This window comes from Malaclemys terrapin, chromosome 18 (assembly GCF_027887155.1).
Source record: "Malaclemys terrapin pileata isolate rMalTer1 chromosome 18, rMalTer1.hap1, whole genome shotgun sequence".
NCBI classification, from domain to species: domain Eukaryota; kingdom Metazoa; phylum Chordata; order Testudines; family Emydidae; genus Malaclemys; species Malaclemys terrapin.
The window spans coordinates 1,019,883-1,042,244 of NC_071522.1; the positions used below are offsets into that span (position 1 = coordinate 1,019,883).

At 63.0% G+C, this 22,362-nt stretch overlaps 1 protein-coding gene across 4 annotated transcripts in view; it reads left to right on the top strand.

Moving 5' to 3' along the window:
• DPH1 (diphthamide biosynthesis 1) overlaps positions 1-22,362 on the top strand; it is a 55,668-nt gene that overhangs the window by 17,552 nt on the left and 15,754 nt on the right. For all 4 annotated transcript variants that reach the window (XM_054008434.1, XM_054008435.1, XM_054008436.1 and 1 more), the window contains exons 4-5: positions 15,872-15,993; positions 20,980-21,134. In XM_054008434.1, the coding sequence (XP_053864409.1) occupies positions 15,872-15,993; positions 20,980-21,134 (277 nt within the window). The remainder of the gene's footprint in view (positions 1-15,871; positions 15,994-20,979; positions 21,135-22,362) is intronic.

The following is a 22,362-nucleotide window of genomic DNA, read 5'->3' on the forward strand; positions in this document are numbered from 1 at the left end:
CCCATGGGTGGGGACTGTGTGCCGGGGGGGATCTGTGTGTATATGTGGGGGGTGCCCATGGGTGGGGGCTGTGTGCCGGGGGGTGGAATCTGTGTGCGGATGGGGTGGGGTGTCCATGGGTGGGGGCTGTGTGCTGGGGGGGGGATCTGTGTGCGGATAGGGTGGGGTGTCCATGGGTGGGGGCTGTGTGCCGGGGGGGGATCTGTGTGCGGTTGGGGGTGCCCATGGGTGGGGGCTGTGTGCCGGGGGGGATCTGTGTGTATATGTGGGGGGTGCCCATGGGTGGGGGATCTGTGAGGAGGAGGCCCGCAGCAAAGTAACACTAACACAGGAGATGTGGGCGATGCAGGGGCTGCCACAAGGCTGTTCGGGGTGGGGGAGAGGCTGGGGGGCAGCGGGGCTGGATGGGGGAGAGGGAAGCAGCGACACGTGGTGTGGGGGGGTCACTGGGCTGGACGGGGCCCACGCTGGGGGCGGCGTGGCCTGGCTCTGGTCACTGATGTGTTGGAGCTTGTGGCCAAGGCCTGGGGTCTGCGATGGAACCGGGGGCTGGGACGAGGGAGGAGGTGGCCCCTGGCCTGCAGCTTGGGAAACACTGGCCAGGGTCTGGGCCTGTTGGTGCCCCTGGGGGCTGTGCCAGCCCTGAGCCCCCGGGCGCCGCCCCCTCCCCTTGGGCCTTGGGCCAGCCCTTTACCCCCCTCCTTGTGCTGTGCCAGCCTATTGGGTGTAACTCTGAAGATACCAGCTGGGAGTCTGAGGCCTGGTCTACACCTGAGACGTAGGTTGGCCTGGCTACATGGCGCAGGGCTGTGCGTTGTCAGGGCGATTGACCCCTGGAGCTGCAGCTCGGGCGTGGCTAGGAGCCTTCTGTCCATGGCTGTGGCCAGCGGTGACTCGCGGCTGGAGCCCTTTATAGCCACTGCCTGAGCCTGTGCCGCTTAGTGCGAAGCCATCGAACCCCCGCCCCTCACTCCCCAAGGAGCTGCCGCGGGTCAGGAGAGAACTGCAGTAGGTGAGGGGTTAGCACGACAGAGGGCCTCGTTAGTGCCTGGCTCGTTAGTGCCTGGCTCCTCGTACCATTAATATTTATAGCTGGTGCGAATGTGGAAGCTTAGCTTGGCTGCTGCTTCGGCTGGCCCTTTTCACCCAGCTGCCTTGGCTCCAGACGTGACAGAAATAGCTCCTTCTGCCCGCAGCAGCGCGGCGTGGGTCTGTACCAGGCCGGCGAGCTCCCCCGCACATGTGGGAGCTGCCCTGTAGGACTGCAGGTCGCAGAGTCCCAGTCACGCGGGGAGCCTGTTCGGAGCCTGCCCCATGCCCAGGACGGACGAGATCCTAGACAAGTTGGGGGCCCTGTTACCTCACCAAGGGAGACTGGCCGGCGCCTTTGGAGCCAGATGCCAGGTTGAAATCTGCTTTCATCACCCCGTTGGGGCTCTGTGCGTTCCTGGTCCTGCCTTTCGGCTCCAGGGGGCATCGGCCACCTGCCAGCGCCGGGTGGGTCAGGCACAGGGGGAGGGAGCACTTGGCCCTGGCGCACATGGATGACGTGTGTCTTTAGCCAGACTGCGGAGGAGCCTGTGTCCCACGTGAGGAGGGGGCTGCGGCGTCTCCAGGAGGCCAGGCTGGCTATAAAGGCTGGGAAGTGCAAGGTGGGGATGGCCGAGGTGTCGTGCCTGGGCCTCAAGGTGGGAAACGGCTGCCTGAAGCCAGAGCCAGCCATGGTGGAGGCGACCAGAGACTGACCTGCTCCCCAAACCAAGAAGTAGGTCCAGGCCTTTATGGGGATGGTGGGACACTGCTGGAGATTTGTACCCCACTTGAGCTCTCTAGCAGCCCCATCACGGAGCTATGTAAGAAGGGCAAGGTGGTCTGGACTGAGCAGTGCCAGGGGCTCTCTGGGCTCTGAAGGAGGCTCTAGTCAAGGGCCCAGTGCTGGTGAGCCCAGACTTTGACAAGCCTTGTGGCGTTCACAGACGCCCCAGACGCTGGGCTGGGGGCGGTGCTGATGCAGGCCAATGCGAAGGGGGAGAGACCCCCCCCCCATCCTGTACCTGAGCGGGAAGCTGCTGCCCCGGGAGCAGAACTATGCGGCCATCGAGAAGGAATGCCTGGCCACGCAGTGGGTGCTTAAAAAGCTGCAGCCGTATCTATTTGGGAGGCACTTTACTGTGTACACTGACCACTCTCCTCTGACGGGCTGGACCAAAGAGAGGGGCTAATGCTGAGCTCCTGCAATGGAGTCTGACCCGCCAGGATTATGAGATGGAGGAGGTCCATGGGAATGCAAAGGTTATAGCCGATGTTTTGCCCCGGAGAGGGGGGCCTGCACTTCCCCAGGCCATTAGCTGAAGGGACCCTGCTCCGTTCAGACTCGAAGGGAGAGGGGGGGATGTGACGAAGTGGGGAGTTTTCTTAATGTTGTGTATGATTATTGTGCGTGCCTCGGTTTCCCTGTGAATTGCATGTCTAACCAGGCGGGGGATGGAAAGACGTTGATCTTTGCTGAGATCCCTAGAGGATCAGATGCAACTGTCGCTGGCTACTGGGGCCCAGCCAATGGCCAGACAGTTTGTCACTTCTGTCGCTCGGACGGGGAGGGGTCAGAACATTCACACCCCCGAGTGACATCGGTTTTGCCGACATAGGCTGCATTGTAGACGTGGCCTAAGCCAGAGGAGGTGGCAGTGGCAGGAAGATTGTGGCTTGTAGCCACCCCTTCTCAGGCTTGGCTGGGGAGCCTGGCTAGCGCAGGGGGTGCCCTTCCTCTTGGAGTCTGGACTGAGGTAAGGCCCTAGCGTGGCGCGTACCAGGCGGGAGCGTCCTAGGGCTGCCAGCTGGCTGACTGGGCCTCGCACTGAGCAAAGGGCCAGGAGTCATGAGACCTGGTTCTTCTGTTAACACGGACTTGCTGGGAGGCTTCGGATGTCGCTGCCCTTGTGGGCTTGGGGTCCGGGTCGTGCTCTCGTTCATGAAACCCGTCTGAAGGAGGGACACACACATGCTGTTTAACAAACCTCCTTCACCCCCAGGTGGGCTCATCCTTCCCGCCCCATGCGGGGAGCATCTTGCACTACCCTTGGCAGGGTTTGCAGGGGAGGGGCTCTGGAAAGCTCCCACTCCGCTGTGCACAGAGGTAGCACTCCAGTTAATTGCTAAGCAGGAGCATGCCCAGGGACCGCGGGAGCTGGCAGCGCGGGCTGGCTCGCTCCCCATGCCTTGAAGACAAGGATTACAATTCAGGGAAGTGCTCCAGTTATGCTGGGATCCCAGGGCCCTTTCTTCCGGCACCGCTTGCGCACCCCATGTCTTTGTTTCAGGTTTATCTCTGTTGTGGAGTTGACATCTGTTAAAGGATTCTCACTGCGTCTGGCTGCATTAGTGACAGGAACTGCCAGCGCCTGTAGTCACTACAAATGCCCCACCAAGAGGAGCCCGGGACCCCTGCCTATCTGTCTGTCTCTCATGGTGCGTCTGTCTGTCTGTCTGCTCCGCAGCCATGCTGTGAGGGATGGGGGGGTTCCCAGATACTTCTGTTACCCACATTGCTGGGGCTCCGAGCCCCTCGAAAAGCCCCTTAGTCTCTCCCTCAGCAGGGGGCAAGTCTAGCACCTGGCACCTCCCACTTGTTCCTGCCCACAGCGCTCATCCTGCCATGGCTGAGCCCTGGGGCTGCTCCCAGCGTGGCAGGAGAGGGCCCCTCAGGCCCTCCTGTGACAGCGTGGAGCAGAGTTTGGGATTCTCAGTGAGGTGGGAGCTGCTGCTGGGGTGGGTGGGGAGCAGCTTGCAGAGCACAAGAGGGAAAGGACCCAGCAGCATGGAGCCCTGCAGGAGGGCAGGTGCTGTGGCCTGCAGCCATGCCCTTTGGGTGAGCAGCTAGAGTCAGCCCCGTAAAGGGGTCTGGGAACTGGTGCCGAGCGGGTGGTGCAGAGTCGTGAGGGGTGGGTGCTGGGGGTACCTGAGCCGTGCTGCCTTCTGGGGGCTGGATGGGGCTAGTGTGCCGGGGTCGGCAGACAGGGGAGGTCCCCCTCAGCCGCGGCGCTCTTTGGGCTGGATGTGAGGCAGGGGGCTGGGTCCCGGGCTCCCTTTGAACAGACTCAGATCCAGCGCTGTGCGGGGACCCCGGTGCCCTGAGCCTCGGGCTGCGGTGGTGGCAGGGAGCAGGGAGCATGTGGGCTGGGGGCCTTGGAGCAGTCTGTGAGGATCAAAGGCTTCTCTGCTGAGACAGTGTGAACACAAGCGCTGAATGCTGATCATGGGGGCTGACAAGGAAAAGTTAACCAGGAGCCCAAACAAACCAGTGCATCCAGCACAGGGCACTGGGCCATGGAGCAGTGCATGGGCCCCGCTGAGCTCTCAGCCACCCAGGGCTGCCATGGTGAGGGCTAACTGCACCATTGCCCCATCAGTCTGTGTGCATCCCCTCCAGAGGACCGGCCCTGAGCCTTCATCCAGCGGATGCTACGATTCTCCCGCTCTGACTGGGCACAGCGCCCTGCGAATGCCCAGCCTGGATTGCGCGGTCCTGTGGGAGCCGTGACGAGCAGCACCAAACACCCCAGCTCGGAAGAGCGCCGCAGAGGGCTGTTATCACAGCACGACTCTGTGTCCACAGCCAGGTAGGGCCAGCTTATCCAGACACCCCGCTGCTGGGCTTTGGGGGAGCAACCTACACCCCGGCCTCCCTCCTTCCCCCCTGCTCTTCAGAGGTTGCCCTTGTTTTCTCCCTCAAAGCTTCTGGTCTGCCAGGGTCTCCAGACCCTGCTTAAACCAGGTTATGTCCCCAGGGGGCAAATGGATTGATCGATTGTAAAGCCAGAAGGGAACATTGGTGGTGTAGTCTGACCTCCTGCACACCCAGAGCAGAGATTGTCCTGAATTCATTGGTGTGTCTGACCTCCTGCACACCCAGAGCAGAGATTGTCCTGAATTCATTGGTGTGTCTGACCTCCTGCACACCCAGAGCAGAGATTGTCCTGAATTCGTTGGTGTCCTTCAGAAAATGGCCAGGGCTGGAGAATCCCCCGAGACTCTTGGGGAATTGTTCCAGTGACTAATTGCCCACTGCTAAAATCTCACCTCTTATTCTAGTGTAGACACGTCCGGCTTCAGCGTCCAGTCACTGGCTCGGGTTGGACCTATCGCTGCTGGGTTGCAGAGCCCATCATCGATGTTTGTTCCCCATGTCGGTACTTAGAGGCCGTGATCGTCACCCTGACCCTTCTCTCCAAGTTAAAAGACTGAGCTCCTAGAGTCTATCACTGTAAGGCAGGTTTTCTAACCCTTCAATCTTCTCATGGCTCTTCTCTGACCCCTCTCCAATTTATCAACGTCCTCCTTGAACGGTGGGCACTGGAACTGGACTCAGGATTCCAGCTGCGGTTGCACCAGCACCAAACACAGAGGTAAAACAACCTCCCTGCTCCTTCGGATCCCCTGTGTGTGCTTCCAAGGATCACGTTAGCCTTGTTGGCTACGGTGTTGCATGAGGAGCTCATGTTCAGCACCTGTCCGGTGCGACTCCCACGTCTGTTTCGTAGTCTCTGCTTCCCAGGAGAGAGCCCCCAGCCTGTGAAGACGGCCTGTGTTTAGATGTAGGACTTTGCATTCAACCATAGTGAAACTCAGATTACCGAGCGATCCTGATCACACTGTATGGTGACCTGTCCTCTCCATTATTGCCCAATCCTTGTCTCGGCTGCGAACTTTCTCGGCAAGGAGTTTGTCGTCTTCCAAGTCATGGATGAAAATGTTAAATAGCGTAAGGACAAGAACCCATCCCTGTGGGGCCCACTAGCAACACACCCGCTCGATGATGGTGCCCTGTTTACAGTTCCATTTTGAGACCGATCAGTCAGCCAGGGTTTAATCCGTTTAACGAGGACCATGTCAGGTTTGTATCATTCTAGTTTTTTAATCAAAATGTTGTGTGGTACCAAGTCCAAGAGGTACATCTACCCAGCTGACCAACCAGCAAGGGCAGGGCCTGGTCTACAGACCCAGCCTCACGCTACAGGGCTGAAAATAGCAGGGAGACATTCCAGCTGGAGCTGGGGCTCTGCAGCCCCAAGGGGGCGGGGGGCTGTCAGACCGTGAGCCCCCCCAGCCCCATAGCTATTTTGTGCCGTAGCGAGTGGCTGAGGCTATACCTGGGATCCGAGATGTCTGGGTGGCTCTCCGAAGGACTGCCCGAGTTCCGCCCTCCTGTCCGTCCGCCCTGCTGGAATTGCCCCTTCGTCATCATGCAGCACCAACGCGCACAGTCCGGCAGAGGACTGTATGGTATCCTCACAATACAGGCTTCTTCTGTGCCCGCCACAGGCGCGCTGACTGGTCAAGCGGCACTGATCCGGGAAGGAACGACTTTCCCCGGGAAAAGCAAAGGGGGCAGCACATTGGGGTGCCAGGAAAGCTGCAGTAGCCCCGGGGTTGGGACGCCGGAGCACGTGCTGTGTAAGCTCTGGCCAAGGGAGATGTCCCGGCCATGGACTCTGCACCCGGTGCAGGGCTGCTTCTGCCACCCACAGCCGGAGGCATCCGCTCTAAGCCACTGCTCCTTGCTCCAGCACAGCCCTCCTGGTAGCCCAAGTGCTGGGGGGCGGGATGGAGACCCTTAGCCTTCGCCGTCCTGCTGCTGTCCGCTCTGGCTATCTGGAGGGGCCTGCACTGTCATGGGGGCAGGAGAGAGGGATGTCTGAGGCTCTCCCAGTGCCAGCTGTGGGGAAGGGCCCAAGTGCGAAAGGTGAGTGCGAGGGTCTGTGGGGAGAAAGGGACTGGTGGCTCAGACTGGGGAGCATGGCTGGGGGATCCCTCCCTGCAGTGTGAAGGGGAGGGGGGCTTGCGTCTCTTCCGATGGGCTGGGACTCTATCAGGCTGCAGCTGTCCCTCTTGTGGCCCCAGAGCCTGGCCCGTTAGGGCTTGGCTGTGCCCTGGGGGACCGTGAGCTAAATGAAGACACAGTTAGCCCAGTACCGCAGCTGCCTCCTGACAGACTGAGCATAGAGCTTTGAAATGTATAGCACACTTACAGAATTGATTGGTGCAAGGCCTCGTTAATTAGTGTTAATAGGTTTGTCTTTGTTATCTACTTCCTAACAAACTGCACTTCTCCGTGCAAGGAACAAGAGCTTTGCCCAGAACGGCTGCAGTGAGAGCAGAGCCTGCAGCGCTCGGCACCCTGAAGACCAGCTTAAATGCAGGCACCGTCACTGGTCTCAGTGCTGGGCTGCGTTGGGCCGGGCCCGGGGCGAGGTTGTGGGATGCTGGCCCTGCTCGGCCAGGCTGTGGCCCTACTGGGCTTGGCCATGACTGGCTGGGCTGGGCCGGGCTGTGAGCCTGCCGGGCCGGGCTGCCCGCAGTGCTGTGAGCGCCATGCGGCTGTGGCTGAGTCGAGGTCTCTGTCGGTCGCCGGCCGGGCCGTGCGTGGGAGCTGCGGTGTCCTCAGCTCGCTGCCGTCCTGCGTGGGAGCTGTGTGCTGCGGCTCTGTTCCCGCTGAGCTGGCAGGGCTACTGCCTGCTGGAAATCGCATCATGATGTTATCTCGGAAAGTTCCAAATTGGCTCCGTTTATCAGGGCTGATGTGATTTGGTCGCGGGGAGCCATCCCTGGAGCGGGGGGGAGCGTGCGGGTCAGCCCTACAGGAGCGTGGCCAGGCAGCTGCTGGAGAGCCCTGCCTGGGTCCCCACTCAGGCTGGTGGGTGCAGTCGCCAGCCAGGATCAGCCCCTGCGCTGCGTGCCATGGGGAGCTGTGTGCCCAGGCCGAGTGACCAGAGAGCCAGTGCCCTGCTCTGGGGGCCAGCATGGGCTCTGGGCGGGCGCTGGAGCAGCTCCTCAGATGGGCTCTTGAGTCTGTTAATAAGCTCCAAGCGTTAGGGGCTGCGGTTGCTAATCCCTGTCTCTTCTCTGTGTGACCAGCTCCTGGTAATCACAGGGGACCCCAGCAGTCCTGATAGGAACCTGGGCTCCCCAGCCCCCTTCCCGGCCATCGCTCTCTTAACACACTGGCCTCTCTGAGCAGGCAGGAGACCAGCTGCAGATTCTGCTCTGGGGCTGGGGAACTCCATGGGCCTGCGAAGTTCCCATTCACCTCTATCCTGGGAGGGGTGGCCCGGCCCTGCTGCTCCCTGTGTTGCTGGGGCAGCTCGGGGGTGCTGCTGGGCTGTCGGCTGGTGCTCCCACTGTCCCAGCCCTGAGGGGAGAGGGCCCCAAGGGCTCTGCATGGGCAGAGTAAGCCTGGGCCCCCATGCAGCACAATCTGTGGAGCAGCACAAATGTTTCCTGATGGCCCCGGGGTCCTGTAGTGCTGGATGGCAAGTGGGGCGGGAGAGGAGAATTTGGCCTGGGATGAGCTGGCTCCTTTCTCGAGGGGCGCAGGGACTGGGGGACAACGCGTGCGTTCACTGCGGTGTTGCACGCAGGGGCTGGGGGACGATGCGTGCGTTCACTGCGGTGTTGCACGCGGGGGCTTGCCCTGGATTGTAATGGACTGTGCCCCATAGTGCCCCTCGCAGCTTGCCAGACTACGGGGGAGCGGGGCCAGCAGCTGGGAGTGCATGTTGTGTGTTAGCAGTTGGACAGCGGGGCGGGGTGGGCAGCCCGCAGCCCTTGGGTGGGGTGAGCCTGGGCCAGGGAGCTGATGCATCTTGATGGGCATCCACTGTCCATCCGTCCCTCCCCGTGCGCTGGCTGGAGACTCCAAGGGGGCCAAGCGAAGTCGCGTTGTCCCTGGTGGGCAGTGAAGAGTTAAGCGTCTCAGGCAGGGTCTGCGCTTGCTGGGAACGTGGCCTGGCTGGCGCGTGTGGAGCGGCAAACGGCTTTGGCGCAGCTTGAAAGGCCCCGTAAACCAGAAAAGGGAGATAATGAGGAGCAAAAAAGCTTCTGACAACTGGCTTGCGTCTGAAACACTGAGATGCCTCAGCCAGTTGGTGCGGCCTCCTGGGGCCTGTCGGCCCTCCCAGCCCGGGGCTCCGCGTCAGACACCAGGGCGGCTGTGCTGGGGCAGAGGTGCTCCCCACCCACCCAGGTGGAGCCAGGCTGAGCGAGCGTCCTGAGCTCGCTAGCACTGTGCTGGCCAGCAGTTACCCTACAGCCGGGGCGCCTGGCTGGAGAGGGGCTGGAGGGATTTTCTGGGGCACTGCCCACTTCTCCCTGGCCCCGGAGCTGACAGCAGCTCCTGCCCTTGTAAGGTGTCCCTGTGCGTGGCCCTGCTGAGTCACGCAGTGCTGTCCTGTTCCCCAGGCAGAGCTCGCCGATGGCACGGAACTGTTCCCAACGCGCGATGTGCTGTGCAGGGGACTTTAATTACCGTCATTAACCGCACAACAGCATCGTTAAGAGGGAATGAAGTTCTCACTTCACTGGAGATGCTGCAAACCCCTGTGCGGGGAGTGATGGCGCAGGGAGGGCATGGTACCAGGGGAGGGGGCGAGTCCGGCCCGGTGCCTTGGGCTCTGGACCACCAAGCCCGACACTGGCGTTGTGGTGAGAGCTCACTCCCACCTGTGGCAGATCAGTTCTAATCACACCCCGCCCTGCCGCCCCCAGGGTTCCCTGGGCTCTCCTTTCCCTCGGCCTCTGTGTTCCCCTCTCCGGACTTGCCTTCTATTGTGCACTGCCTGGCTGGATGGGAGCAGCACCGGGGGCCACTGCACTGTGCAGCTCCCATGGTGAGGGGCGAGGCCGGGGTGGGGACCAACCCGGGTGGCTGCGGGGGTCTCCGGTCCCCTCGGGGACACCGGGCCTCGAGGCTCCTGCACACAGCAGAAATGGCAAAGGCTTCTCTGGCCCAGCGCGCCCAGTGCAGGCTCGTCCTGTGTGTCGAGGCTGGCGCCCGTCGGGCAGGCTGCCCGAGAGGGGCCTCCATGCAGGGCCCTCGTGTAGGTACCAGAGGAGCGACCCCCCCGTGTGGGGAGGAAGGTCGGGGGCTCTAAGCAGGAGGGCGATGGAGTGGGGGTGCAGAGCCAGGGCTGCTCCGCCTGCGGGGAGGGTGATGGGGTCATGCCAGCAGGACTCTGGGCGGCCCCGTCTCGCAGCGTGACCCACTTGCAGCCTGCAGATGCTCTGGGGCCGTCTCGGTGCCAGGCTCCGCGCACAGACTGTAATTGCCCAGCTGCAGCAGCGCTGTTCCGAAGCCGTTTGCAGTAAAATTGCAAGCTCGTTATTTTAATTACGCGCAGCCTGCCTGTGCTAATGAAGTTGGAAGCCTGTTAATGTGGCTTGGTGACGAGCTCCCCGCTAATGAAATGCATTTTTCTCTGGCTCCCCAGTAGGGAGTCCACTGTCCAGGACCTTCCAGCCAGCACGTGCCGGGGGGATGATCCCAGTGAGGTGTTTGCACCCTGGAGCCCATCACAGCCGAGCTCCTGTGCACGTGGGGCCTGGCGGGTCTCAGGGCCGGTCCCTGGCCCTCGTGCTGCTGCTACTTGAAGCAGCGTTTAAACCTCCTCTTTCGGCCGCCTCCCGGCTGGGGAGTTGGCAGGGAAACCACTGCTGCCCAGCAGCCTGGCCCCAGGCCCTGCCCCTGTGCCTGGCTCTCCCCTGCTGTGGGGTTCAGGCCCCTCCCGGCGCTGTGCCTGGGCGCCCCAGGCGGGGCGAATGGGCCTGTACCTTGTCATCAGCCACTAACCCACCATATACCCTGCCCATGTGTGTTAGTTCCCCAGAGCCTCTGCTCCCTGCCCCCCACCTTCCCCATGCTGTCAACTCCTGCACCGGGTGCCCAGCCTCAGGGGCTCTCCGTGTTCGTCCTGGCCTGGCTTCCTGTGTCCCCGTCTGGCTACAGTGCTGGCTCACTCTGACCCTACCTAGTACACCGAGGGAGAGGCCCTGGGCGGCCACTGGGGGAGCAGGACGGACTCCAGGCCCCACCCCAGCCTGCAGTGCCCCGTCCCCCCTTTCTGGCCTGGTCCTCGGGAGCCCCAGCCCCCAGTCACTCTCAACGCTGTCTCCCAGCCTGCCTGAGCAGCAGAGCCCAGGGCCCCGATTAGCATCTGTCACAGTGAAACGTTAGCGCTCGGCTCCAGCCGCCCTGGGCACCGCTGGGAGAGACGGGCCAGGTGGAGGTGTACGCTCGCTGGCAGAGGTGGTGCTGGCTGCTGGGGGGCAGCGGAGGAGAGGGGGCCATGCCAGGGCAGGCTGCTGAGAAGGGATGGGGCAGCGGTGCCCTTGGCGTGGGATGGGAGCTCTAAACGGGTGTCTGGAGCGAGCGGCTGGTCCATACGCAGTCAGCACTGGGGGCAGGAGTTGCCAGCCAGCCTGTCTGTTCCGGGGCCAGGGTTGGGCTGACTAATTTCTTGGCCCTGCTTTCCAACGTTGGTTGGCCAACTTTCCAACCGCGCACAACCGAACACCCCTGCCCTGCTGCTGCTCCGAGGCCCCACCCCACTCACTCCATCCCCCTCCCTCCGTTGTTCGCTCCCCCCACCCTCACTCACTTGCTCATTGTTACCGGGCCGGGGAGAGTTAGATTGAAAACCGGACACCTGGCAACCCTAGCCAGGGCTGCGTTGTCCGAGTGGCTGCGGGCTGCGCTTCGTCGCCAGCCCAGGACTCTGGGTATCTGTTGTGGGCTCTGGTTAAACCTCTTTTCTGCCTGAGCGTGTTGGGTTGGGTGGCTGCTTCGTGGGTCTGCGTGTTCACCCCTCTGCTCCCAAGAGTGCGCTGAAGTTCACCCGGCCACGCTGGCTCCGGGGGCACCATCAGGAGCTGCTTTGGGGACTGGTGTGAAAAGCAGAACTGCAGTCAGAGCGGCGGTGCCAGGGCTAGTGGCCGGCCCTGGGCAGCAGGCTGGGCTGGCCCTGTCCTGATGCATGTAGCTCTGAGCTCCCCCTTCTCCTCTGCCTGGAAATCCGCCCGGGTGCCCTCTAGGCAGCATCCCCTGAGTTTGGGGTTGTGGTGCACTCGCCCCCATGCCGGTGTGTGGGGTCCCGGGGGGCTGCTCGGGGCAGGTCTGTCTGTGCTGAACGGGGCACTTTGCAGACGGCCGTTGGGAGGAGATAGGGACTGAGGGGGAAGAGGAGAGAAATGCGCAGGCTGGGAGGTTTTTCACACTGAGCTGGAAGATGAATAACCTTCCCAAGTGTTCAATATTCATGAGCTCCCTGCTGAGTGGGCGGGAGAGGCTGTGCTGGGAGGGGGTGGGACGACTGCTCTTGTGGCCGAGAGCAGTAGGCTCCAGGCAGGTGGGTTGACGCTCAGTGGGGTGCCCTGGCCCACTGCCCTGGGCCCCAGGCCTGGCATAGAGCAGGTGCTGCTGGCGCCGGTCGGAGGGCGAGAGATGGGTCTGCTCTGCACTGAGTCAGTTCAGGTGGATGCTAATTGAAGTTTCCTTCCTCTGTAGCTGGATGAAAGGCTTGGGCAGGCGGTGATTGAAACAGCCAGGGGAGCCTGTGGCACTCGCCTGGGATCTGTCTTGGGAGACGGTTATTGCTGTTCCCCGGCTCCAGCCACCAGCAGCTGTCCCCAGGCTGCAGCCCCCATGCTGGGCCAGGGCACAGGGTCCTGCTCCCCTCCCACTCTGAGCACGGGTGAGCGAGGCTGGCCTTACCTACCTCGCTGGGCCATGTGCCCCCTCCTGCCGCTGCACCCCCAGCCCATAGCCATGTCCTGCTCCCAGGCTGGGGGTGGGGCTGAGTACTCAGGGCAGGTCCCCAGCCTGCTCCCCCCCTCCTCTGGGAGTCACAGAGCCAGGGTTGGGGGGGCCTGGGTACTCAGGGCAGGTCCCCAGCCTGCTCTCTTCCCCCCCCCCCCCGTTGCTGTTTCACTTTCTTGCTCTGCACCCCCAGGGACTTCCTCTGGGGCTTGGGCCAATTTGCATACATTTTAATCTATAAAAAATTAAGCAGAGCTGGCAGCCGCTCTGAGTCAGACCTCCCCATCCAGAATCTCAAGGAGATGAATAATTTCCCACTCTCCCCGCCCGTCTGATTCATGTTAATTTCATCCCCGCTTATTAGAGGAGGCGCTACGAGTCTGGATTGGCTGGGGGTCAAGAGCCGCGTTCTGGAATCTCCGAGGCTCCCTTGGAGTGAGGGGCATCCGCTTGCTGGGTGCCCCCGGCCCAGCACCCCTTGTGCGCGCTGTGGGGGAGGGTGGCAGTTGTGGCCCTGTGTCTGGAAGGCCGCAGTCCCCTCACTGCGGGAGCTGAATGGTTCAAGGCAGGGGAGCTGCCTGGAGTCTGGGCCTTCCCAGCGTGACACTGTGTGTCATTGTCCTTCTACAGGCTGGTTTGACGGTCGCTAGCACCCTGCCAGGCCATTCTGGGCTGGGGCTGCAGCGTGCCAGCCAGTAGAGGTGGGGCCTCCGTCAACTGGGAGGTTCCCTGCAGAGGGGTGTTTGTCCCCCAGGCAGGCGGAGGGGTTGCCCCAGGCCTGGGGGCTGCTGCGTGTGCAGGGAAGGTCTTGCTGAAGACGCGATCCCTTTCCCTGCCCTGAAGACGCGATCCCTTTCCCTGCCCCGGCGCTGACGGATGCGATCGAGCTGTTAATATTCAGCACGCTTTGCGATTTCTCCCCCCCGCCATCTGGCCGGATCTGCCCACAGTTTCTATTCTCGAGTGGTACGTAGCTCCCTGCCCCGCTCTCCAGGCGGCGTTCGCAGTGTGGCGTCGTGCTGGGGGCTCTGCCCGAGCAGCCTGGGGGCCGGTGCCTGCGTGAGTTTGATTGGGGTTGTCAGTGAGTTGCTCTGCTCTGGAGAGCTGGGCGCTCAGGGTCCGAGAGCCCCCATGCTGTGGCCTGTGGGTTGGATGGGACAGCGAGAGGCACCCTGGTTCCTGGGCTGTCGCGGCGTCCCACCAGGACTGGGTGACTTGGAGACTGCGCCACCGCTGCCCGCACTTCCCCGTGGGGGGCCTGGGAACGGCCCAAAGGGCTGGGCTGTCGGGCCCTTCCCCTGGGCCGCTGCTGGACCCCGCGTGGGGTCTCGGGCCATGTCGCAGGAAGCACCGCAGCTGGCCCCTTGCTGGCTACCTAAGCAGAGCCGTCCAGGAGCAAAGGGGCTGCACAGACTGAGCCCCTCACTGTGAGATGGGCCCTCCCGATGCGTCTCCTTTCCCAGCACGGGCAGCTGAGCCCTGTCGGTGAGCCAGCCCGCTGCTCCGTGTGCTGCCCATGTCTCAGCCCGTGGGGGAGGCGAGGCCGGAGGACCTGGTGCAGTGAGATACGGCCCAGACAATAGGAGGAGAGCGGCTCCTGCAAGTGCTCAGTGAAACCTGATGTAAATAAGGAATTAGCATATGGTTTAACCAGCCCCTCCAGGCGGGGGCTTTGTCATTACAATACCTGCTTTCCTAATTAAAATACCACAGCAGCTCCCCGGGCATGCGGCCAAGCTAATAATCCCTGGACTGGTGCAATAAAATACCTACAGAGGTGGCGCCTTTAAATCACAGAGCATCCTCTGCCTCTGGCACTGGGCCTGTCACAAGCCGCCCCACCCTGGCCTCGTGGGTGCCAGCCGGATGGTGGCTCTTCCTGGCGGGTTCTGGCTCTGCTCCGGCTGTGTGGGACCGGGAGCTGGGCACGCTTTTCCTCCGCGGAGGCTCGTTCCAGGAGCAGAAGGCGAGTGCTGACGGGGAGCTGTGTGACTCACACTTCTCTCCAGGTGCCACCTAAGCAGCAGATGCTCCTCTAATGGGCCAGTGCCTCGTGTGGGGGCCAGTGCCTGGGCCCCTCTGTGAGAGGGAGAAGGGCCCCAGTCTGCTCCCCACAGACACAGGAGTGAGGTGCCGTTGGCATGCTGGATGCAGGGCCGCGGGGCGCCTTGGGTATGCAGGCTGAGCAGGGATGGGGTTCAGACCCTGCCAGCATAGTTGACAGGAGTCATGCAGAGGTGAAGCCAGCGCTGCTCCCTCAGACACATGGACTTGATCAAATCTGAGCCCCTGCTCCAAGTGGGGCGGTGGCCTGGCTGGAGCGCTGGCGGGACGGGATAGAGGGGGCCAGGGCTGGGATCCTGGGAGCGGCTCTCCCACGTGAATGGGGGTCTGTCACTTCCCACTCGGGCTCACCCTGGCCGCTGCTTGGCTCTTGCTGCGCTTGTTCCAGGAGGCTCGTGTGTCCCCAGGATATGCTGGCGGGAGACTGACAGCGCCTCGCCTCACCTCTCCTCTCCCTGTCCTGGTACGTTGGGAAGCTGGCAGCGTAATATCTGATGAGCAGATAATCCCCTGAATTGCAAACAGCTTTACCCAATTGAAGGGGCGGATTACTTCTCTCCAGTGTAATCATGGTGCTGTCTCGGGGAGTAGCCGGTGCCTGTCCTGGTCCCCTGCTGGGACGGGCTTGCAGCGGCTGCAATCCATGGCAGGACATGCGGGTGCCTGGCACATGCCCCTGCCCTGCTGTGCTGCCTTGCACGAGGATCGAAGGCAGCAATGCCGGTCCGGGAAAGGCCATGGGGAGACGCTCGCCTGGAGCGGGCTCTGCTAGGGTCAGCTGGGCTCCGAGGCTCCTGTGGGCCCAGACCTCCCTCAGGCCATAGCACCTGACCCCAGCTCCCCCCTGTGTGAGCCCCTCCCCGTCCTGTTGCCAGGAGCCCAGCGCTGGGGTCAGGGGAGGCCCCTTTCTCATCCTCCTGTTGCTGAGCTCCTTGGCTCGGGGCTGAGGGGAGGGACTCCCCGTGCCCTGGGGGGCTAGTGAATCTCCCTGGGGGGAGGGGTCCGCACGCCAAGCCAGGGCAGTGGCGTTAACGGACAGGCCGTGGCACACCTTCGTGGTTTCCTGTGGCTCGCTGAGGCCGGCTCTGCAGTCAGACTGGGCTGAAAACGAGCCTCCAGCCAGGCAGGTATCGCCCCAGCCCCGAGGCCACCTGGTGCATCTCTCCCTACCACTAGCCCAGCGCTGGCTCCACGCTGCCCCTCCTGCCCTCCCCACAGGTTCACCGGTGCCGAGGTGGTGGTGATGGGAGACGTGACGTACGGTGCGTGCTGTGTGGATGACTTCACGGCCAGGGCCCTCGGGGCGGACTTCATGGTACACTACGGACACAGCTGCCTGGGTACGTATCCTGCCAGCAGAGCCCTGGGGGAAGGGGGCTCAGGGGTGTCTTGGTGCTGGTGCCTTGGGGTGTTCTGGGTCAGGATCAGTACAGAGGAAAAAGCCAGTGTAAAACAGGCCAACCCTCCCGCCCACGGAACCCCAGGCTGATCCCCCTCCAACCCCCCCCGACCCCCAGTCCCCAGGCTGATCCCCGCCAGCCCCAACCCACAGTCCCCCGGCCGATCCCCCTTCAGCTCCTGATCCCCAATCCCTAGGCTGATCCCTCCCCCCAATCCTCCTTAACCCCAGTCCGATCCCCCCCCAGCCCCGACCCCCAGTCCCCGGGCCAGGCTCCCCTGCCCCTGAGCCCATGACCCGGCAAGCCCCCGAGCCCAGGCGTGGCCGTGCCCAGGCAGCAGTCTCAGAGCTGAGTGGCACTGGCTGCAGTCTGTTCATGTGGCAGCTGCAGCCCGTGAAGGGCCGGGGTCTGTGCAGTGGCTGATGTCAGTGGTGAGGGGCTCTCTGCAGCGGGCAGAGAGGTGTGAGCTGCGCTGGGGCTGGGGGATCTTGGAAGCAAAGCGGATTAGTTAGAGAGCTGGCAGGTGGCTTCTGCACTGGGTGGAGCAGGCCCTGGTGTTGGGGGTGGGCAGTGCAGGCCCTAGCTGGGAGGGGTTGAGGGAAGGGCAGCATGGGGAAGGTGGCAGTGGGTAGGAGGAGTGGGAGCAGAAGAGTGGCAGCGTTGGGCAGGGGGTGGTGGGGCGGTTGGTGCTCGCAGAGCCCCTGCATTGTGTGTGGGGAGCTCTGAGCCCCGGGCAGAGCCCATCCCATCTCGGCAACATGCCAAGCGCCCTTGCAGGGCGGCAGGGAACTGCAGACGGGCCCCAGTCCCCAGCTTAGTGGTGAGTCCATAATCTCCTGAAGAGCGAATCTCTCTGCTCTGGCCCAGAGCGGCTTTGTTGTCTGTTCGGCCAAGCTCCCTGTTCTCTGGCCACCGTTCAGGCTGCGTGAGAGGAACCTTTGCTGCTCTGTGGCTGGGGCCCTCTGGCTCGGAGGCTGTGCCGATGCCCGGCAGAGCCGGGCCATGGAGGGCCTGGCAGGGAGCAGAGGCCTGCGAGTGCGGCACTGGCAATGGCGTGTCTCAGGTTCTCTCTCGCGCCCTGCGTCGCAGCAGCCAGGCTGGTGTGTCCAGGAGGCGTTAGGACAGTGAGGGGTTTGTCCTTTGCATGTGCCGCAGCATCCATGTGGCCGAGCATTGGGATGCTGGCTCCCCAGCAGCTCCTCCTGCAGCCGCCCAGGGACGAGACATCATCCCCGCTGCGCCCGCAGGCCCCCTGGGGTGGGGAGCTTGGAGGGCGGGTCGCCCGCCTCACCCACTCCTGAGCCTTAGGAGAAGCGAATGGCAGCCTGGATTCTCTGGGCTCCTCCAGCCCGCTCAGCTCTGTCTGGCCCTGCTGTGCAGGGGGTCCCCAGGCTGCTGGGGCCCTGTGGGGAGCCCAGCCTTGCAGGATCCGAGCTGTGGCTGTCTGTCGCTCGCTCCCATGGGCACTGGGTGGTGCCTGCCAGGAGGCTGCGCTGTGCCCTTGGGGGCACTCGGCCAGTTTGTGAGCTCCCTCGGGCCATGTACTGAGCTGGGCTCCCGCTCTGTGGGGAGGTGCTTGCTGCCCAACAGGCAGGCTCTGTGAACAAGACGGCCAGCTCTGCCCAGCCGAGCTGCAAGCCGCACCGTGTGCTCCAGGGGCTGGTGGAGGGGCCCAAACCGGCTGGGCGCGCCGAGGGGAAGAGCTCCCAGCTGGAAAACACTGGTCCTATTCACATGGAGACATTTGCCGTAGCCTCTTCTGCACCAGCACCAGCCGGAGGCTCCTGTCGCTTTGGCCCGAGCTAGGGAGACTGGATATGGCCCCCCAGTGGGATCCAAACGCCTCCCGGGGGGGGGGGAGGGTGTCAAGCCTCCCTCCTGGGCTGCTGCCGTCCATTGCACAGGGACCCCTTGGAGGCAGCATTGCCCAGTCTGTCCCCCTCCCCACGTCTAACTCTCTCTGCCCCCCGCCTGTTGCTGGCCTCACACTCCCTGCTCATGGTGGCCTTTGCCTCTCCGGCGCCTGGCTTCCATGGTGCAGTGCACAGTCTGGGACCGACCAGCCCCCTCCTGCTGCTGCCATTAACAGTGGTCCCGGCGAGGGGGCTGCAGCCCCCGGCGTGATGGCGTTACAGCCCACTCCAGTCACAGGGTCTCGGCACAGGAGTGATCCCCAGGTCCATGCCAGCCCTGCAGCGCTGTTCCCTGCTGCATGTGCCGGACACGTGGGCCTGGGCGGGTCCTTTAGATACTGAATGCCCAGGCCTGGGGCGAGGGCTGCATGACAGATGAAGGAAGCCCCTGGGCAGCCCTGCCCTGTCCCCAAGGAGCTGCTGCTCAGAAAACGCCCTCTCGCCTCCTGCGTGGAGGGAAGAGGGACCGTCCCTGCACCTGGGCGGGGCGGGGGGGGGGACGACACATGCTCTGCCAGCCCTGCCCCACTCCTGGGGCACTGGGTGTTGTGTGTTCAGGCTCCAGAACCGTGAGACCACCGGGCCTGCAGCGCCTTGGCCCAGGACAGGGACTGGGGACGGCTGGATGCACATTGATCAGTGACCCCTCCCCGGCCCGGCAGGCAGGTCGGTGCTCTCCCCATGGGACGAGGGGGAAGAGCCGGGGCCAGGATTAGAACCCAGGAGTCCTGAGTCCCCGTCACATGCCCATTCTCCATCTCCAGAGGCGCTGGTAGGGGAGGCTCCCCATGCAGTGGGGCTCTGCGGCTGCGAAGCTCCTTACCCCAGTCCCAGGTGCTGGGGAGAGGAGTGGGAGGGGCTGTGCTTGTGAGCAGGAGCCAGGGGGTCTGGTGGGAGCCGGAGCAGAAGGGAGTGGAGGCCTAGGGGAGCAGAAGAGGCGGGTCTGGCTGGGGCTCCCTGGTCTGGGGCCCCTGCTAGCTCTGGTCTGGTGGCAGCGGGGGCCGTAAGGGCTGGTTTAAAGGGCAGGCGAGGAGCGGCTCTGCGCTCCCTAGGCAGAAGGGTACTCTGGATTCAGTTGCCATGGAAACTGCGCTGCTGTCCCAGATGCTGCTAACTTTGAAGTCCACCCAGGGTGGAATCAGCCCAAAAATAACAATAAGACATTTTGGGTTTTAAGGTGGCTCTGTGGAATTGTTGCCCCAGATAACGGAGGGCCGGGCAAGCCTGGGGCAGACGGAGCCCAGCTGCAGGAGGCCACCCCCTGGCTCGGGGTGGGTGGGCTCTGCTGCCCTTACCCCACTGAGACTGGCCTGGGCCTGACTGTCTCTGCTGGCGTGGCCAGAGCACGTCTGTCTGCCTGCCCGGCTGTGCTGTGTGCCCCAGGGGCCCTGCTGACACACTCCCTGGGCATTTACAGTGCACAGCAGAGCACCCCCGCCCGCTGCGCCCTCCAGCATCCGTCACCCACGACCCTTCCTGTGTGTCCTTGGCATGGGCGGGGGGGCTTTCCAGAGGCTCAGGCCCCGTGCCGTGGGAGCTGGGGTCTGGCTGAGTCCGGAGCCGGTTCTAAGCCCCGGTTCTGGCTCCCTGGGACCAGCTCCCTCGCTCCCAGAGCGCTCTGCAGTCCAGTCCCCACCGGTGGCAGGTCAGCCCAGGCGCCCCGCCCAGAGTGAGTCCTCCACCTGTCTCTGCGTCGTGGGCCCCAGATGCGGTAGCCTTGCTGGGAGGTGAATTTACAGGGCATAGAAATGACTTGTAATAATCACATTTCTTATAGAATATTGCAGGGTTGAAAAGTGAGGGTCCCAACCCACGTCCGGGGGGTGACCGCAGCGATCAGTGTCCATCACTGCAGTATAGGAGCGAGGGTCAGGGGGAGACGGTGTCAGTAGCCTGGGGGCGTTAAAACTCCTGGTCTGTCCTGGCTGTTAGATTAACGAACGGTTAGAAGAGAAGCACTCGGGAGCAGGAGCTCACACGCGCCGCTGCTGCCTGCCTGGGCTTTCCTGGTGAAGGTCCCCAGCCCTTTCAGGGAAATGCAGCCACTGCTGGAAGGGAGCACTTCTTCCTGGGCAAGCAGTTCTGCACAAGAGAGCCAGTGGGGCTGGCTCTGTGCAGTGCAGCTGCTGGCCATGCACCCCGTGTTGCATTCCCCTGGCTGTTCGGAGCAGAGCTGTGCTCAGGGGTGGTGCCCGTAGCAGGCTGGTGACCCTACCCCTGCAACGGTTACAGCGAGTTCTCCCTGGCATTTGTGCCCAGGCCTTTGTGCCATGCCCCCTGCTCTGTGAAGGACAAGGGCACATCTCCCTCTGTGGTCCTGCAACCCCTCCACAGCCCCCCCGGAGGGAGTAATTTGGCACTTAATTGTGCTCAGGGGAATGGCACTGAAATGGGCAGTGAGCACGGAGCTGTGGGTCGATGCGGACCCCATGTTCTTTAATTATTCGCTTAATTGTGGTGACATGGGCTCCTTAGCATGGAGGGTAATTAGATTTGTGTTCATCGATTCCCTGGGCGGCCGTTCCCCGGAGAGAAATGACCGAGTGCTGCTTTCCTTTGCCTGCCAGCGCTGTCCCAGCTGCGTGCTACACGCCTTGACCTGGCCGCGGTGGGCTGGCGCTGCCATGCCACGGGACTCGCGCACCATCTCCTGGCTAGCGCCGCGCCTGGGCCCGGGAGCCCTGCCTGTGACACCTTCCTCAGTGTAACAGCACCGGGCAGCGAGCCAGGAGCCTCTGAAAATGGGGGCAGGGGCTGCCTGGTGGCTTCTGCAAGCCAGTGTGGTGCCGCTGAGTGGGGGCGGCCCCTCTCCTTACGTAATGGCTGCACTCAGGCCCTAGGGGGACGGTTCAGCAGCTGGGCTCGAGCTCCTCTCTGGCTGCTTCCCCAGCCGGTGCCTGCGTGGGCTGGGAGGTGCTGCAGGAGGGATGCTCCGCTGGCCCTGTGCCTCGGCTCCTGGCCGGCGGGGCTGGGGGCAGCCAGCTAAGCTCACGCTCTCTCTCCTTGGCCCTAGTTCCCATCGACGCCACGCAGGGGGTGAAGATGCTCTATGTGTTTGTGGATATCAAGATCGATACGTCCCACTTTGTGGAAACCGTCCACTTCAACTTCCCCAAGGGCGCCTGCCTGGCTCTTGTCAGCACCATCCAGTTCGTCTCCGCTTTGCAGGTGAGACGGCCGTGGGGCCGGGCTGGCTGCTGGGCCTGGGGCCTCACACCAGTAACAGCCTGTGGGCTCTTTCTTTCCCATGCCCCACAACCAGCTGCCTCCCAATGCCTGTGAATGCAGATAAGCAACAACTTCCCGGAGCCAGCGCCTGGTGGCTTCCAGGTCACCCTGCTCCCATGCTGGGTCCTCTGCAGGTAGCCCAGTCCAGAAGCTATTGGAGCAGCGCCTGTCGTACCTGCGGCGCAAACTCTGGGCTCCCAGGGCTAATGGGACTGAGTGGGTTTAATAAGGAGCACAGCAGGGATCATGAACGTCCCATAATTGACAGCTCTCTCGCACGCTCCTCTCCTTGGCAGTTGCATTTGTATCAAGATCCATGTTCAGCCTGGAAATCAGGCAGTTGCGGGGGCCTCCACGCCTAGGTGGGGAGATGCTCCTGTCCTGGGGCGGGGCTCATGGGCGCGGTGTCAGGATGAAGGGAGGGGAAGGGGAAGAACTTGCTTTTCTCAAACCATTTCACTCTGAAGGGCCCTAAAATACCCTGCACTCCCTCCCTGCTGAGCTGCAGCCCCCTCCGGGTGGAGCTGCAGAGCACAGTGCTGCATGTGCCCGGGCAGAGCAGGGTGCCTGCCAGAGCCTGTGGGGGTGCACACCTGTCGGGGGGAGGGGCTGTGCAGGGTGCACACCTGTCGGGGGGAGGGGCTGTGCAGGGTGCACACCTGTCGGGGGGAGGGGCTGTGCAGGGTGCACACCTGTCGGGGGAGGGGCTGTGCAGGGTGCACACCTGTCGGGGGAGGGGCTGTGCAGGGTACACGCCTGTCGGGGGGTTGCTGTGCAGGGTGCACGCCTGTCGGGGGGTTGCTGTGCAGGGTGCACGCCTGTCGGGGGGTTGCTGTGCAGGGTACACGCCTGTCGGGGGGATGCTGTGCAGGGTACACGCCTGTCGGGGGGTTGCTGTGCAGGGTGCACACCTGTCGGGGGAGGGGCTGTGCAGAGTGCACACCTGTGTGTCTAGTGGTGTCTCTCTTTCTAGCCTCAGCGACTGCTCAGAGCCGCCGGTTCCCCTCTAATGAGTAGCTGCAATAATATTCTCCTGCCATAATGTTGATCAAGTGCTTTGTAATAACTCTGATCAATGTTTCATGGCCATCCCCCGCCCTCCCGGGGGAGCCAGCCCTGTAAATGTCAGGGCAGGCAGAGAGCACTTGGCATTTTGCTGCGACACTGG